General features: G+C 44.0%; 1 protein-coding gene across 2 annotated transcripts in view; it reads left to right on the top strand.

The window, feature by feature from the left end:
* The window catches only part of LOC110502101 (diacylglycerol kinase beta), a 147053-nt gene that overhangs the window by 105336 nt on the left and 23102 nt on the right, over positions 1-18615 (top strand). For both annotated transcript variants that reach the window (XM_036959240.1, XM_036959239.1), the window contains 2 exons: positions 14507-14597; positions 18119-18320. In XM_036959240.1, coding sequence (XP_036815135.1) covers positions 14507-14597; positions 18119-18320 — 293 coding nt within the window. The remainder of the gene's footprint in view (positions 1-14506; positions 14598-18118; positions 18321-18615) is intronic.

Raw genomic sequence — 18615 nt, 5'->3', positions numbered from 1 at the left:
ATGCAGCAAGAGAATGAATAAAAGCTCTTAATGAAATATCATGTAAGGGTTTGTCTCTCCCTGACTGTCTGAAGGTGAATCTGTCATCTCTGCTTAAGGCAAGATAAATCAAAGTGTAAAGAACAAATCATAGTTCTCAATCATGTCTCATTGTGTCTCATTATGTCTCAATTCAATCATGTCTCATTGTGCCTCAATATGTCTCAACTCAATCATGTCTCATTGTGTCTCATTATGTCACAATCAATATTCCCTTTAAGCTGCTTTACTCAAAGCCAGTGGCGAGTTGTTAGTTAAAACTGAAAATGTAAGGGGCCTAAACAGCTGACCTGGGGAATACCTGATTCTACCTGGATTATGTTGGAGAGGCTTCCATTAAAGAACACCCTTTGTGTTCTGATAGACATGTAACTCTTTCTCTACAATATATCAGGGGGTGTAAAGCCATAACACATATGTTTTTCAGCAGAAGACTATGATAGAATAATGTCTATCGCTGGCCAATCGGATGGCTCAGATGACCGTGTTTGCAGTAACGTAGCAGGCATAAAAGAAAGCTTCAGCAAAGTTGATACTGTGAGATTTCCAAACGTTTAAAACCATGACTAGAGAGAGACTGTCAACGAATACAGCAAAGAGCTGCTGTTTTTATGAGTGAGTTCATGTTTAAGTTGTTACTCAGCACTGTCAACACTTTGTATTCAAAACTTTTATAAGCCATAAAATACGCGTTCTTCCTATTTCCGCTACAACAAGCACTGCAGCTGTAATGAATGAGTAGAAAACTGTATCTATAGGCTGACTTTGTTGTTATTATTAGCGGCATGGGTCTTTTTTAATATTAAGGAATATTTAACTTTCTCTGTTCATAAGAGTAACAACATAAGGTTGTGCATGAGACAGAAATGATGATGTGCAACACAAGTTTTGCCAACAGCTGGATGACAGTGTCCCTTTTTGGTCAGTGTCAGTGGAGGAAAGGGAGAGTGGAGGGATGTTGAGGCGGACCCTCAATCTGCTGCTCTCTCCATCCACTGAGTCTGACTATTAGATGCAGGCACCATCAGCCCAGTAAAGTAAAAAGCAAATTATTGAAATGTATCCTCACTCAGCTGTGCTTCACAAATAATACAACAATGGATCTATTATCAGTGGGATCATATAGCCTACCTAAAATGTTGAAATATAAATGTCCCAAACAACAGTCAATTTACTTAACTAGGCAAGTCAGTTAAGAACAAATGTGTATTTACAATGACAGCCTACCCAGGCCAAACCCTAACCAGGCTGGGCCAATTGAGCACCGCCCTATGGGACTCAGAAACATGGCTGATTGTGATACAGCCTGGATTTGAACCAGGGTGTCTGTAGTGACACCTCTAGCACTGAGATATAGTGTCTTAGACCACTGCGCCACCAATTTATTGGCAGAACAATTCAAGCAAAGACAATATACAATAATAATGTATTGGGCCTATAGCTTACTGCAAAAACGTAATTGCTGCATTACTGTTTTTAATTGGTTAATGTTGCATAGGCTTACATTTTTTAAGTCATGTTAAAAACAAATCTGAGCGGTAGAGGTTGGCTTGAATTTTGACTCAAAGTGATCTTGACTCAGACAAGGTCGGTGACCACTGTTTTAGATTTTTCCCTGTTAACACTATCAACGTTTCCCTTTACTGTGGCAATTGTGATCGAATCAATGCAATATTATCCACTTTTAATGCAACATACCGAAACGAAGTGAACTAAGCAAGAGATTTTGTTGTAGGCAGAATGTATCGGAGTAGAATTCTACTGCATTGACATGCACTACTAAGCCCATACTTTACATAGACCGGTGAGGCATAAACAATCAGAGCTGCAGTAGGCCTATATGCAAATAGATCATTGCCATATATGGATCAATACCATTTACTTTGAACTGGACTGTGTTTACAGCAAGAGCAGTTGTGAGTAGGTGCACTTGTTTTGAGATCAAAGTGGCAGCTGCCAGGTGTGCACATTTTGTTCATATCCTTTGCTAGTTAGTGAATTATCAGCCCAGTTATAGATAATTTGCAGTCAGCAATAGGGGAGGGATTGCTTCCTACAAGAATAAAACTTGTTCATTTCTAAACATCTCTAAAAAGCAAGTCAGGTAAAGAGGTGTTTTTTTGTCTTAAAGGGGCAGTGTTGTATTTTGAGACAGCCTTGACTTAGCTAAGTAGCCAATAGACAGAGGGTATCATGGTTCTCTGTAATAATGGTATGCAATAATAATGCATTTTATTTTGTAAAGTGGTTTCTTGCATCAAACAACACAACATTTTCAGTCACCTTGTCTGAAGGACAAGTGGATAAACAGCTTATTGTCAAGCCCTGCATGTTTTTTTTTCAAAAGTCTCATGGAATGTAGGCCTACATTGAACACCACACATTGGCCGCTACTGTAGGCTGAATGATAGAATTTCCATGTAAAAATGTTGTGGGATGCATTTTCTCAATTTTTTTAAATGGTAGGTCACTCTGGTACTGTAGTGCTACATTAGGATGAAATATCCACAATAGCCTACATGGCTACTGTTAACTGTAACTTAAAACAGGTACAGCCTCAGTGTTCACAGTAAACACATGCTGAAAGTTGCACAGAATTTTCACAATGTTCAAGTTTGCTCTCAGCAGACCTGAAATTTGCTTAGTGCCAAAAATAATTAGAGGGAACATTGGTCTCAATTCAGTCATGTCTCATTCTGTCTTCAAATTGCAGAAATTGAGGGAAAGAGGAACATCATTTGGGAGGTTGACAAGCTTAATGGGCAGCAAACAATGATGTCATGTCATGATGTATGTACTAAATACTGTGGGGAAAATGTAAAACAAAAAATTAAAAATTAAATCTCGCATCTCCCACCCCTTGTTACACACACACACACACACACACACACACATACACATACACACACACACACACACACACACACACACAGACACAGACACAGACACAGACACAGACACAGACACAGACACACACACACACACACACACACACGCAGACATAGACACAGACACACAGACAGACACACATACACCATCCCAGTGGTCTTTTACGGTGCATCGTAACTCCTTTGATGTTAATCTCTTTCATTTCCAGACTTTGCTTGACTTTATCCCCCCCTGATGCCTGCTCTGCTCACTGATGTTTTCCATTGAGATGCACAGTAAAAAGCACACATAACATAGCCCAAAGCAGTATGGGCTTTTGATAGTGCAGTAGGAAGAGTGTTGCCTGTCTGTCTGTCCTCTTTGATTGCAGTTGCCCTTGAGGCCTGTGTGTGTGTGTTTGTGCGCGTGCACATGCATGTGTGCGTGTGAGTCCGTGCGCCAGGGGGTATAGGAAGGGACAACAGAGGCCATATGGGAGGTTGAAATGGAGCAGCATGCATGCATATTTAATAAATAATATTAATCTAACACTGAGACAGTGGTGATTTACTGCCATAGTCTAATGCTGGCTAACACATTGAGACCAAGAGTTTGAGATTAGCAGGACACATCCTAATCTTTATCGAAGTTTAATTCTAATTTTAGAAGTCAAATAAAAGCTATTTCTGCATCAGGATTTTGCTCTGATTATTGTAACAATTTCAGGCACTGGGTTGACTGAAACATTATAGAGAGAGCGAGAGAGAGATAGGGGTTAGCCTGCTGCTATTGTTTGTTATTGTTATTTTGTCACATAAAATAGACACTGTTTTGGCTTTAAAAATGACACCATATTCCTGATTTAGTGCACTACTTTTGACCATAGCCCTATGGGCCCTGCCCAGAGAATAGGGTGCCATTTGGGACACAAACACATTCCAAAATTATTCCAAAAAAGACCAATGCTGTGATGCTGTTGACTCTGTTGACTCTGTCACTGATTGTCTGACTGGCTGGCTGTCTGATTTGCTGGCTGGTTGTCTGACTGGCTGGCTGGTTGTCTGACTGGCTGTCTGATTGGCTGTCTGGTTGTCTGACTGGCTGGCTGGTTGTCTGACGGGCTGGCTGTCTGACTGGCGGGCTGGCTGTCTGACTGGCTGGCTGGTTGTCTGACTGGCTGGCTGGTTGTCTGACTGGCTGGCTGGCTGGCTGGCTGGCTGGTTGTCTGACTGGCTGGCTGGTTGTCTGACTGGCTGGCTGGCTGGCTGGCTGGCTGGCTGGCTGGCTGGCTGGCTGGCTGACTGACTGGCTGGCCGGTTGTCTGGCTGGTTGTCTGACTGGCTGGCTGGTTGTCTGACTGGCTGGCTGGTTGTCTGGCTGGTTGTCTGACTGGCTGGCTGTCTGTAATTGTTACCTTATTAAATATTGATTGGTACAGGACAGTTGCTCTCGATCTACAGTTCATCAGAGACTAGGCACTTTGGTCTCAATGAGTGATCTTTGACATGGCTGAATACAGAGTGAGTGGCATAAGGGGTCCCTCTTCCCTGAGTGTTTTGTTCTCTCTGTCACACACACATTTCCACACACTGCCCCCGTCACCCTTGTGGGACTTTTTGGGAGGCGAGGAACGTGTGAGATTTGACACTCAGTGGAGCAGCCATCAGCAGGCATGATTCCCAGTAGTACCAGTATTACCAGTATTTATTTATTTAACTAGGCAAGTCAGTTAAGAACTAATTCTTATTTACAATGACGGCCTACCCGGGCCACACCCGGACGACGCTGGGCCAGTTGTGCACCGCCCTATGGGACTCCCGATCACGGCCGGTTGTGATACAGCCTGGATTCAAACCAGGGACCGCTGTGCCACTCGGGAACCAGTAACACCAGTAGTACCAGTAGCACCAGTATTACCAGTAACACCAGTAGCACCAGTATTACCAGTAACACCAGTAGCACCAGTATTACCAGTAGCACCGGTAGCACCAGTATTACCAATAGCACCAGTATTACCAGTAACACCAGTAGCACCAGTATTACCAATAGCACCAGTATTACCAGTAGCACCAGTATTACCAGAAACACCAGTAGCACCAGTATTACCAGTAGCACCGGTAGCACCAGTATTACCAATAGAACCAGTAGCACCAGTATTACCAGTAGCACCAGTATTACCAGTAGCACCAGTAACACTGGTAGCACCAGTATTACCAGTAGCAATGGTAGCACAAGTATTACTAGTAGTACCAGTAGCACTAGTAATACCAGTAATACCAATAGTACCAGTACTACCAGTAGCACCAGTATTACCAGTTTTCCAGTTTTCCAGTATTACCAGTAGTACCAGTATTACCAGTAGCACCAGTATTACCAGTAGTAGCAGTAACACCAGTATTACCAGTAGCACCAGTAGTACCAGTAGCACCAGTAGCACCAGTAGCACCAGTATTACCAATAGTACCAGGAGCACCAAAAGACCCAGTAGTATCAGTAGCACCAGTAGCACCAAAACACCCAGTAGTTTCAGTAGCACCAGTTATACCAGTAGCACCAGTTATACCAGTAGCACCAGTTATACCAATAGTACCAGTAGTGCCAGTAGCACCAAAAGACCCAATAGTATCAGTAGCACCAGTAGCACCAGTAGCACCAAAAGACCCAGTAGTTTCAGTAGCACCAGTTATACCAGTAGCACCAGTATTACCAACAGCACCAGTATTACCAGTAGTACCACTATTACCAGTGGTACCAGTAGCTCCAGTAGCACCAGTATTACCAGTATTACCTGTAGCACCAGTATTACCAGTAGCACCGGTAGTACCAGTAGCACCGGTAGCACAAGTATTAACAGTAGCACCAGTAGCACTAGTATTACCAGTAGCACCAGTATTACCAGTAGCACCGGTAGCACCAGTATTACCTGTAGCACCAGTAGCACCAGTAGCACCGGTAGCACCAGTAGCATCAGTATTACCAGTAGCACCAGTAGCACTAGTATTACCAGTAGCATGAGTATTACCAGTAGCACCAGTATTACCTGTAGCACCAGTAGCACTAGTATTACCAGTAGCACCAGTATTACCAGTAGCACCGGTAGCACCAGTAGCACTAGTATTACCAGTAGCACCAGTATTACCAGTAGCACCGGTAGCACCAGTATTACCTGTAGCACCAGTAGCACTAGTATTACCAGTAGCACTAGTATTACCAGTAGCACCGGTAGCACTAGTATTACCAGTAGCACCAGTAGCAACGGTAGCACCGGTATTACCAGTAGCACCAGTATTACCAGTAATACCAGTAGTACCAGTACTACCAGTAGCACCAGCAGTACCAGTTTTTCCAGTAGCACCAGTAGCACCAGTATTACCAGTAGCACCAGTAGTACCAGTATTACCAGTAGCACCAGTATTACCAGTAGCACCAGTATTACCAGTATTACCAGTAGCACCAGTATTACCAGTAGCACCAGTAGTACCAGTATTACCAAAAGACCCAGTAGTGTCAGTAGCACCAGTAGCACCAAAAGACCCCGTAGTTTCAGTAGCATCAGTTATACCAGTAGCACCAGTAGCACCAAAAGACCCAGTAGGTTCAGTAGCACCAGTTATACCAGTAGCACCAGTATTACCAATAGCACCAGTAGTAACAGTAGCACTGGTAGCACCAGTAGCACCAGTATTACCAGTAGCACCAGTATTACCTGTAGCACTGGTAGCACCAGTATTACCAGTAGCACCAGTAGCACTGGTAGCACCAGTATTACCAGTAGCACCAGTATTACCAATAGTACCAGTATTACCAGTATTACCTGTAGTACCAGTTGTACCATTATTACCTGTAGTACCAGTAGCACCAGTATTACCTGTAGTACCAGTATTACCAATAGCACCAGTATTAACTATAGTACCAGTAGTACCAGTATTACCAGTAGCACAAGCAGTACCATTGTTACTGGCATCACCAGCACTACCAGTATTACCAGTAGCACAAGCAGTACCAGCATTACCAGTTTTACCAGTGTGCATGTGTGTGTGCGTGTGTGCGTGTGGAGAGAGGAAGTTGTAGATTAGGAAGTGTTGGATTGCCCTGTAAGAAACAAGAAAGAATCTCTAGATGTTTTTGTTGGTTTGATTATAATGACAATGCAGTGTCTTGGTTAAAGCCCAATGGTTTCAACGCAGATAACAGGAGAGGCAGGTAGGCCAGCTAGGTTGCATTTAACCAGGAGTGTAATGAAAGACCGAGTCTCACTTTTGATATTATTTTATCCAGGCTATATCACATCCGGCAATGATTGGGAGTCCCATATGGCGGCGCACAATTTGCCTAGCTTCGTCCGGGTTCGGCCGGGGTAGGCCGTCATTGTAAATAGGAATTTGTTCTTAACTGACTTGCCTAGTTAAATAAAGGTTACATATGTTCACTCTTTCAATTCAGCCACCACAGAAAGAGGAGGGGGGAGAGGGGCTTTGACAGGAGACGTGAGAGACACCCACCCATGTGTGAGAATGGAACTCTCCTTGCCAGAATGGGCTAATGGGGCTCCTCCTTCTCTAGGGGATGGGATATCCTTTGATCATCCCTCATTTGTAAAACCGTACTTCCCCCATCTCCTCTCTTGGCATCTCCAATCATTGGACTGGTAGTGAAGTAGAGTTTTCTTACCAATGGAAATGTTATATACTGTATAGTTCAAATGTAGTAGACTAGATGGTTAGTGGACCATTCCAAGAGCATTTAACATCTGAGTGGAGAGCACTGACCCAGATCCGGATCTGTGCTGCAGTTCAAGCTGCTGTCAATATGAATTATTCTCAAGCTAATCGGGGCTTTGCTTCGTTATTTTCACATTGATTAATCAAGTTCAATCAATGTAATCTGCCTGGCTATGTGAGATGAGCAGAAAGGGAGTCTGTCTGCCTCTCATGGTAGTGCTCCTGCTCTCTGTGCATGTAGTAAGTGTGTGCTTACAGTATGTGTGTGCGTCGACAGTAAGTGTGTGCGTCTACTGTATGTGTGTGTGTCTAACTGTGTGTTAGTGGTTGTTTGATCCGTTTGAACCTGTCATGTCCTGCTGTTGTGTTCCTGTGGTGCAAAAGATAAATATACCCACAGTCCTCTCTGTTGGCTGGTGCTGACTTCCTGCCAGACAGTAGCTCTCATCTCTGACAAGCAAGCTCAAATCATATGGCGTAATTATTTTTAGGACTCTGAGATCATACACTGTCTTTATAGCTAATGTTTCTGTGTTAGATCTCTTAGTCTGTGTGTGTGTGTGTGTATGTGTGCATCTGCATCCCTTTATACAGTATGTGTGTCAGATCACTGTGTGTTGCCTAGTCTCAGATCAGTGTAAAGGACTGTCCTCTCCTCTTCACCTGCAGACCTTCTCCTCTCATCCCACAGACCTCCTCTCCCCACAGACCTTCTCCTCTCATCCCACAGACCTCCTCTCCCCCACAGACCTTCTCCTCTCATCCCACAGACCTCCTTTCCCCCACAGACCTTCTCCTCTCATCCCACAGACCTCCTCTCCCCCACAGACCTTGTCCTCTCTTCTCCCCCTAAATCCAATCACATTTTATTGGTCGCATACACATATTTAGCAGATGTTATTGCGGGTGTAGAGAAATACTTGTGTTCCTAGCTCCAACAGTGCAGTAGTATCTAACAATTCACCCCCACAGACCGTCTCATCTCCTCTCCCCCTACAGACCCTCTGTCTGCTGCTGAAAACTACCTTGTCTGTCATTGGCTGAACCTGTTAGTGTAGTCTACGGCAAGGAGCCAGGGTCAGAGGTTATAAAACCATGGGTGCATGGCATCACCCCTTGGGCAGGGATTTACCCTAACAAGGAATGTGTCAACACAACATTTAAATTGTTATTAATGGCTTCCCTGAATAGCCTAACCTCCCAACCAATCAGGACAGTGTAAGACAATGATCTGAAACTGAGATTTTTATTTATTTAACCTTCATTTATCAGCACCCCCTTCTCCCGTCCCCCATCCCCTCCTATCTCTAGGTGTTGCAGCACAAGCCACGGTGCAGCCATACACACACAGTCTCCTCCTGTCTGTTTGTCTGTCAGGCCCTGTATCTCAGTCAGGATTGTGTGTGTAAAAGCTTATGTTGCTGCCCATGAGCTTTGACTGATCTGTACCGGAGATACAGGGAGGGGAGGGAGGAGGGGGCAGGGGGAGGTCAGCAGGTCACTACTCTCACAGGGGATTAGGAGAGATTGTTATCACTCTGAGGGGGTGGGCCAGATGCGAGTGTAATGGGAAGGGAGGAGGGAGGGTCGGGGGACACAACCCTGTTAGGGGCATGAAGGGTAGAGACGGGGCAGGGCGTGGGTAGATGGATGAGTGCGTGCCCCCAGGCCTTTTCTGAATTTGAAGCCACTCTTTTAACCACATAAAACCTGTATTATTTTTTCTCCTCTCCCATGCGGCTACATTCTCCTCCCTCCGTTAATGAAATATGAATCCATCCATCAACGTTGGTTGGTAATGTGTTTGGCTGGGCTACAATCAGGAAGACTGATCAGAATTTGCTTCCTGGGGGTACAGTTAGCACAGTTTGAACCGGTGAACTCACAGCCCCATGCTTTACAGACAGACAAGCACAGCCTTGCATATTGAGCTTTTTATTTTAAATTAAGGCAAGTCAGTTAAGAACAAATTCTTATTTTCAATGACGGCCTAGGAACAGTGCCTGTTCAAGGGCAGAATGACAGATTTGTACCTTGTCAGCTCAGGGGTTTGAACTTGCAACTTCCCGGTTACTAGTCCAACGCTCTAACCACTAGGCTACCCTGCCGCCCCAACTCTCAAGCATATAAATGAAAAACCTTTTCTTATCAGGCTGCACACAAAAAAAGGCCCCTATCCACTATCCAGCTAGCACATAATGTTCTGGAACAATATCATAGAACAGACAGAACTTGGTGAGAGCTTGGTCGTCCTATGCTTATTTTGTATACAACCATCCCACAATGTTCTGAAAATGGTGCATGGTACCCAGCTAGCACAGAACGTTCTGAGAACCATATGATTCTTAGGTGGCAATTTCAGTACTTCAGCATAACATTTTCTACAGGTTTCCTCGTGGTTCTATTTAAAGTAATGTTCTCAGTACGTTCAGAGAACGTTAAAAAACAACGTACTTCTGTGGGAATTTCAGTACTGCTACATAACGTTTTCTGAAGGTTTCTTCATGGTTCTATTTAAAGTCATGTTCTCAGCACATTAAGAAAACTTTCTAAAAAAAACAAGAAAACATTAGTAACGTTCGAAGAAGCTATATATAAACATAAATTCCGTTCTCAGCGTCTACAAAACTCTCTCTAGCCTCTATCTTGTTAAGTGTGTTCAGTTGTGTTGGCCACACACACTAAATGGCAACACCTGATCTTAATGCATGCTTGTTTCCTTTGAAAGGGGGTCAGTTTGAATAGACTAAAATTAACAGCTTTGTATCAGTTAAAAACATGTCATGTTAGCTCCATCCTGGTGGCACAGTGAACTAATTCTATGGACAGGGAAAAGATCATAGGTTAAATTCTCACTGATGCTGTGCCACAATAAAAATGTTTGCATGATTAATATCTAAGGAAATGAATAATAAAACCACTCCGGAAAACTTTCTCAAAACCTCCCTGCAACTTACATTGTTTGTTGTTGTTGATTTTACCCAGTCAGGAATCGTATAGCTTTGTTCCCAGAACCAATGGGAAACCAAAAACATAAGCTCCCACATGTTCCAAGGAACTGAATGTCCTAGCTGGGTAGTGCCAGTAGGCTGTGAGCCTAGGCCAATGCTGCTTTATTCTGTAGATTTCTGAAGATTTTTCTCCGCTCTTAGCCAGGCTCAGTGGGATACGAGCAGGGATTGTGGTAGTGGTACAGTAGCTTTGTCTCCCTGTCAAACTCCTCTGTCCACAGGAGAGAAAAAAACATTTGAGTTAATCCTATTTTTACAGGGCTTCTCAAGTGGAAACTAGCTAATGAGGTTAGGCAGTTCGGCTCATTGAGAATTGAAACCATGCCTAATTGTGTTCTTAAATATGCTCATAATCCTTTAATTTGACAGAGCAAAAGTTTCTAGTGAACAGTGAGGTGAGTGTGAGGAAGACTGAACATTGAACAAGGTCTTAAAGTAACAGTGGAGTATTATAGGGCAGCCAGGGACAGTGCGCAGGTATCAACTCAAATAAATGATATTTACAGTTGACGACTGGTGGGATATATAGGCCTACTGAAAGTACCTAGCAGATCTCTCACTTAAAATATTGACACATCGTAATGTTTGTTTCTTTATTCCTATTCTACTGAAATATGTGTATCCATAGATGTCTTCTGTCTAGAGAGCCCTGCTCTGCTCCTGCCTTACATGAAGGGTTGCTATGCCCACATGGCAACAGAGCTTGTTTTGCCAATAACCATGTTGTCGGCATTAGCAAGGCAACCCCATGTTTCTGGAACACACTGTAAAACGGCCAGGACTTTTGGTTAGCCACCAGCAGCATAGAAGGACACACAAATTACTGTTTGTTTTGACCAGACTGACCTGTGAGAGAATTGTGTCTTTTACTGTCGTTGGTGAGTAGAACACGTTTCCAGAGGAGCGGTGATCTTTCATTGGCCTGGGTTTGTACAGGAAGAGGTGCACATATTGTGTAAGACCATGCAGTTAATGGTTGAAGGCTGATTCTGGCAGTCTGAGATTTACAGCCTTGTCTGTCTGTCTGTCTGTCTGTCAGTCTGTTTGTGAGTCCAGGGCGGTGATCAAACAGTACAGGCAAATCACAAGAGAGGTAGACATTCTAGTGGAACAATAGGGCCCAATGAGTCTGGGTGTGTGTCCTCCTTTATCTATGTCTGTCTCTCTCGCGCACACACACACACTCACACTTCTGCAGGGTGTCCAACTCATTCCATAGAGGGCCTAGTGTCTGCAGGATTTTGTTTTTTCCTTTCAATTAAGCCCTAGACAACCAGCTGGGGGGAGTTCCTTACTAATCAGTGACCTTAATTCATCAATGAAGTACAAGGAAGGAGCGAAAACCCGCAGACACTCTGCCCTCTGTCTGTCTCACTGAGCTTTCTCTGGACCATCACTATTTCACCAGGACTGGGGAGGTTGAAAAGATTGAAGAGCAGGGCTCAGTAAAACAGTATGTCCCAAGTCTTTACAATACAGACCCACTTAGATAGGCAGTTCTTTCCCCTGGGGACAAGGATATTGTAAACTGATCAGAGAGTGGAGGAAATAACAATGATCAAATCTAGTTCAATGTAATTGCAGTTCAGTTCATTTCCATAATGTTTAGTTTAACTCTCTCTCTCTCTCTCTATTGAACCCAGGCTGTGTTGACAGCCAGGAGCCTGGGTCCTTTGTCTTCTTTTACATGTATCTTTGTTGTGTGCAGAAATAAAACACTGTAGAGAAGCATTGGACTGTGGGCAGAAATACATCGCTGTAGAGAAGCATTGGACTGTGGGCAGAAATACATCGCTGTAGAGAAGCATTGGACTGTGGGCAGAAATACATCGCTGTAGAGAAGCATTGGACTGTGGGCAGAAATACATCACTGTAGAGAAGCATTGGACTGTGGGCAGAAATACATCACTGTAGAGAAGCATTGGACTGTGGGCAGAAATACATCGCTGTAGAGAAGCATTGGACTGTGGGCAGAAATACATCGCTGTAGAGAAGCATTGGACTGTGGGCAGAAATACATCGCTGTAGAGAAGCATTGGACTGTGGGCAGAAATACATCGCTGTAGAGAAGCATTGGACTGTGGGCAGAAATACATCACTGTAGAGAAGCATTGGACTGTGGGCAGAAATACATCACTGTAGAGAAGCATTGGACTGTGGGCAGAAATACATCGCTGTAGAGAAGCATTGGACTGTGGGCAGAAATACATCACTGTAGAGAAGCATTGGACTGTGGGCAGAAATACATCACTGTAGAGAAGCATTGGACTGTGGGCAGAAATACATCGCTGTAGAGAAGCATTGGACTGTGGGCAGAAATACATCACTGTAGAGAAGCATTGGACTGTGGGCAGAAATACATCACTGTAGAGAAGCATTGGACTGTGGGCAGAAATACATCGCTGTAGAGAAGCATTGGACTGTGGGCAGAAATACATCGCTGTAGAGAAGCATTGGACTGTGGGCAGAAATACATCACTGTAGAGAAGCATTGGACTGTGGGCAGAAATACATCGCTGTAGAGAAGCATTGGACTCTGGGCAGAAATACATCACTGTAGAGAAGCATTGGACTGTGGGCAGAAATACATCACTGTAGAGAAGCATTGGACTGTGGGCAGAAATACATCACTGTAGAGAAGCATTGGACTGTGGGCAGGCCTTTTATTTCTTTAGCTACAGTTTGTTTTGCCCAGAACAGGTTTTTCTGAAGGTAGTGTGTTTGGGATGTGCATATCCCCTTTGTATGTGTCTTTGTTACTAGTGTAAATCACAGAAAAAGTGATACATCTACATTTTAAAAATGCCAAGCAGTTCACCTCTGACAAACCAAACTCCAGGGCAGAAGTTCAACTTTGTTAGGCTCAAGGTTGTTGGCATGTTTTTGAATCAGGGGGGAAAAACATTAAACATGATCTTATGGTAGCCTCGGGCGCCGTTCCACACCCAAAGTCATTGTTGTCATGCCAGCCTTGGCATAGGGGTACTGAAGCGAAAATGTGTTTATTGTCGCAATGTCAAAGCAGCACTAAAGTGACTGGGCATGTTGTTGTCCTTTGTGCTTCATTGCTCTGAAAATGAAATACTGTCCCCTAGTTGAGTTTGGGCTTTGGGCTGGGTTAGCAGCACTTCGTTGATCCTCGCATTTTTATTTTACCAGGCAAGTCAGTTAAGAACAAATTATTGTTTTCAATGAGAGGCTAGGAACAGTGCCTTGTTCGGGGTCAGAACAATAGATTTTTACCTTGTCAGCTCAGGGATTTCATCTTGTAAGCTTCCAGTTATTAGTCCAACACTCTAACCACTAGGCTACCTGCCACCACTAAGCTAACTGCCACCACTAGGCTACCTGCCACCACTAGGCTACCTGCCACCACAAGGCTAACTGCCACCACTAGACTACCTGCCACCACTAGGCTACCTGCCACCACTAGGCTACCTGCCACCACTAGGCTACCTGCCACCACTAGACTACCTGCCACCACTAGGCTAACTGCCACCACTAGGCTACCTGCCACCACTAGGCTACCTGCCACCACTAGACTACCTGCCACCACTAGGCTACCTGCCACCACTAGGCTACCTGCCACCACTAGGCTACCTGCTGCCACATTACAGAAAATGTGACAGATACCTGTCAAAAGTTGTTGTTTTCAATTTCCCACCAGGTATGACTCATAGAGTCTAGGACAACTACAATATGTGCATACATTTCACATTCCACGTGCCATAGGCTTGACAGATTCTGCCATCACTGAATAATAGAAATACATCACACCTCCACCTCACCAGGGGTCCTCCACTGCAGGAGGACCCCTGATGACACTTTCTCTCCTCATCTTCCTGCTCCTTCCTGTTTGGTTTACAGAATGAAGAACAAGTTGTGGTACTTTGAGTTTGGCACCACTGAGACCATCTCTGCCACGTGCAAGAAACTCAATGAGTGTATCGAAGTCGAGGTGAGTCAACGCTATACTCTTCGGCTGGAGATTACATTTGACATTTGAGTCATTTAGCAGACACTCTTATCCAGAGGCACTTACAGTTAGTTTATTAATTTTAAGATTATTTGACAAACCCCAAATGTCATCTCTCCTCTCTGTCTCTCTCTATCCCCATCAAAAGGTATTTAAAACATTGGCTGGAGATGAGCTGACACACCAACATCTCATGATTCCCATTTTGTATCAACACGTCTGATAGACATGAAACTTGAGATGAGGAAGTTTAATCAGTTCATCGCTGTTGCAGAATTATTTGACAGGCTTTTACCTGCAAACTTTTAAAAAATCTCTTGAAAGACATCAAAGATATTAAACCAAAGTATTTAACTCCCATGGGGCAGCTAGCTATTCTTATCTCTCAGCGAATGTTTCATCAAGCCAGCCTGTCAGGTAACTGTCTCTGTACTGCTGAGAGAGGACACGTCGCACGCACACACACATGCACACACACACATATATACACACACACACAACAGGAATAGACAAACACACCAATTTAGTCTGTGTTTGATATAAAGTAGCAGTGATAATGTGTGTGTAAAATGCACCATATTCTCTACATAGTGCACTGCTTTTGACGAGAGCCCTATGGGAAGTAATGCACTATATAGGAAACCGAGTGCATTTGGGACACCTCCATAGTCTGGGTAATATACAGCATTATGTCACATTTTTCAGACCTTAGGAAGTGATTCACAGACACAAATTAACCTAGTCTATTAACCTAGCCTGGGATTAACGCGATAATGTTTTTAATCATTACTATTAAACCAAACTGCAAACCTCACATTACCCGGCAGCTCCCTTGGCTGGCTAGTAGTCGTCAGGTTTTTTGAAAAGCTTAGCAAGGTGTTACTTCAAGTCCCCACACATGTTATTCTCAGTGTTTAATACACACACACACACACACACACACACACACACACACACACACACACACACACACACACACACACACACACACACACACACACACACACACACACACACACACACACACACACACACACACACACACACACACGGTGTGCCGAGAAGTCAAATCTCCGGTGTTTTGCCTTGGAGCAGAGGGCAGAGTGATGGGTGATGAAATGTGGCGTAACAGGATCCACCTCTAAAGTTATATCGCCCTGCAAGATGTAATTAAACTGGGCTATTAAAAGCTCCACAGAGTAAACTTCCAGACAGAGAAAGGTGTGTGTGTGTGTGTGTGTGTGTGTGGTGTGTGTGTGTGTGTGTGTGTGTGTGGGGGGGGGGGGCACTAGAGGGCTGTACATGATGTGGTACATTCCAACATCATTTGCTTTCAACGAGGGCGGTCGCTTCACATTTTGTGAATATGATTTCTTTTTCTGTTTCTACGTGGCTTATTTGAACACATTTGTTGAATTAGGACTTTATTTAAACATATGGAAAAGTGCACACATGGACCGAAAGTGTTAAAGTAAGTTATTTTAGTGCAAAATCTAAACTGAGACAAAAAAACATCCACTTGATGGTACAAAATATTTTGTACTTAATCACTAGCTGGGACAACATATTTTCCTGTGAAATTCTCCACACTCAAGGCAACATTATGTAATGTATTGATGAAAACATGTACTTTGATGCTACTGTAAATATTATTCAATGCTACTGTAATGTCTACGGGTGCCTCTCCCAATAATATCCCCAAATGGACACAGTTATAAGCAGTTTGTCCATATTCTTGCAATGCTCTTTTCAGGCTGTATCAGATAGCCTTATACACTGAGAGTACAAAACATTAAGAACACCTGCTCTTTCCTCAACACAGACTGACCAGGTGAATCCAGGTGAAAGCCATGATCCCTTATTGAGGTCACTTGTTAAATCCACTTCAATCTGTGTAGATGAAGGGGAGGAGACAGGATAGAGAAGGATTTTTAAGCCTTGAGACAAATGAGACATGTTTGTATATATGCCATTCAGAGGGTGAATGGACAAGACAATAAATTGAAGTGCCGTTGAACGGGGTCTGGTAGTAGGTGCCAGGCGGACCAGTTTGTGCCATGCTCAACAGTTTCCAGTGTGTATCAAGAATGGTCCACCACCCAAAAAACATTTGGCCAACTTGACACAGCTGTGGGAAGCATTGGAGTGAACATGGCCAGAATCCCTGTGGAATGCTTTCCATGCCCCGACGAATTGAGGCTGTACTGAGGGCAAAGGGGGGGGGGGGGGGGGGGGGGTATAACTCAATATTAGGAAGGTGTTCCTAATGTTTGGTATAGTCAGTGTATGTGGTTCACATAAAACATACTGTCATAAGACACCATCATTAGATGTCTGTTGTCTGTGCCCAATAATGTTTGTACCATGATTTGTGCTGCTACCATGTTGTGTTGCTACCATGCTGTGTTGTCATGTGTTGCTTCCTTGCTATGTTGTTGTCTTAGGTCTCTCTGTATGTAGTGTTGGGTTGTCTCTCTTGTTGTGGTGTGTGTTTTGTCCTATATTTATATAGTATTTATTTTTATTCTTTATTTATCCCAGGCACCCGTCCCCACAGGAGGCCTTTTGCCTTTTGGTAGGCCGTCGTTGTAATTAAGAATTTGTTCTTAACTGACTTGCCTAGTTAATTAAATACATAAAAATACATTTAAAATAGCATAGGTTAAATGAAAACACAAGGTCGTAATCTTTATAGTTTTTTCCCTTGTAAGTAAGTGCAAAATAGACAATGATCACTAAGTACCTTTTGAAGAGGAGCCCTTGTGACACTCTAATGATCAAAAGGACCAGCGCTGTGAAGCCTCCTTGAAGATACTTCAGCCATAGAGTTCTCTGTCTCAGTTCTCTGTCTCAGTTCTCTTTCTCAGTTCTGTCTCAGTTCTCTGTCTCAGTTCTGTGTCCCAGTTCTCTGTCCCAGTTCTCTGTCTCAGTTCTCTGTCTCAGTTCTCTGTCTCAGTTCTCTTTCTCAGTTCTCTGTCTCAGTTCTCTGTCCCAGTTCTCTGTCCCAGTTCTCTTTCTCAGTTCTCTGTCTCAGTTCTCTGTCCCAGTTCTGTGTCCCAGTTCTGTCTCAGTTCTCTGTCTCAGTTCTCTGTCCCAGTTCTGTGTCCCAGTTCTCTGTCTCAGTTCTCTTTCTCAGTTCTGTCCCAGTTCTCTGTCTCAGTTCTCTGTCTCAGTTCTCTGTCTCAGTTCTCAGTCTCAGTTCTCAGTCTCAGTTCTCTGTCTCAGTTCTCTGTCTCAGTTCTCTGTCTCAGTTCTCAGTCTCAGTTCTCAGTCTCAGTTCTCAGTCTCAGTTCTCTGTCTCAGTTCTCTGTCTCAGTTCTCTGTCTCAGCCATTGTCTCAAGTCTTCGTACGTAGTCTCTCTCTCTCTACTCTCTCTCTCTCTCTATCACCTCTCTCTCTCTATTCTCTCTCTCTCTCTCTATCCCCCTCTCTCTCTCCCTGTCACGCTTTCTACCTCTCGTTCTCTACCTCTCTCTTTATCTCTGTCTCTCCATCCCCCAAGTGTGACGGTATCATCCTGGACCTCAGCAGCACGTCATTGGAAGGCATCGCCGTCCTCAACATACCCAGCATGCACGGCGGCTCCAACCTGTGGGGAGAGACCAAGAAAAGGCGGAACTACAACCGCATGAGCAGGAAGGTTCCGGATAGGATGCCCACCAGTACCATCATCGATATAAAGGAGCTCAAGTTCTGTGTTCAGGGTGAGTCAACTACCCCCCCCCCCCCCCCCCCCCCCCACACACACACACACACATACACAACACCAGTATGATGTACCCTCTTCACAGTATTGTGAACTTTTAACATTATCCTTTTCAACACAGTTCCATTAACTATGGTGGATGCGTAACCAGGCCAGTTCAGTACAGCTTGGTTTGGCTCCGCTTGGATTGGTTTGGCTCAGTAGTGGGAAAGCCCTAAGGTGTGAAGTGGGACCCGTTCTGGCCTCGCCAATATGTCACCACTATATAACTTTAATAATTATTTCCATCCCTG

The sequence above is a fragment of the Oncorhynchus mykiss genome, chromosome 22, assembly GCF_013265735.2.
Source record: "Oncorhynchus mykiss isolate Arlee chromosome 22, USDA_OmykA_1.1, whole genome shotgun sequence".
Classification (NCBI taxonomy): Eukaryota; Metazoa; Chordata; class Actinopteri; order Salmoniformes; family Salmonidae; genus Oncorhynchus; species Oncorhynchus mykiss.
Note: the sequence above shows the minus strand (reverse complement) of the source record. Positions and strands in the feature narration are given on the sequence as shown.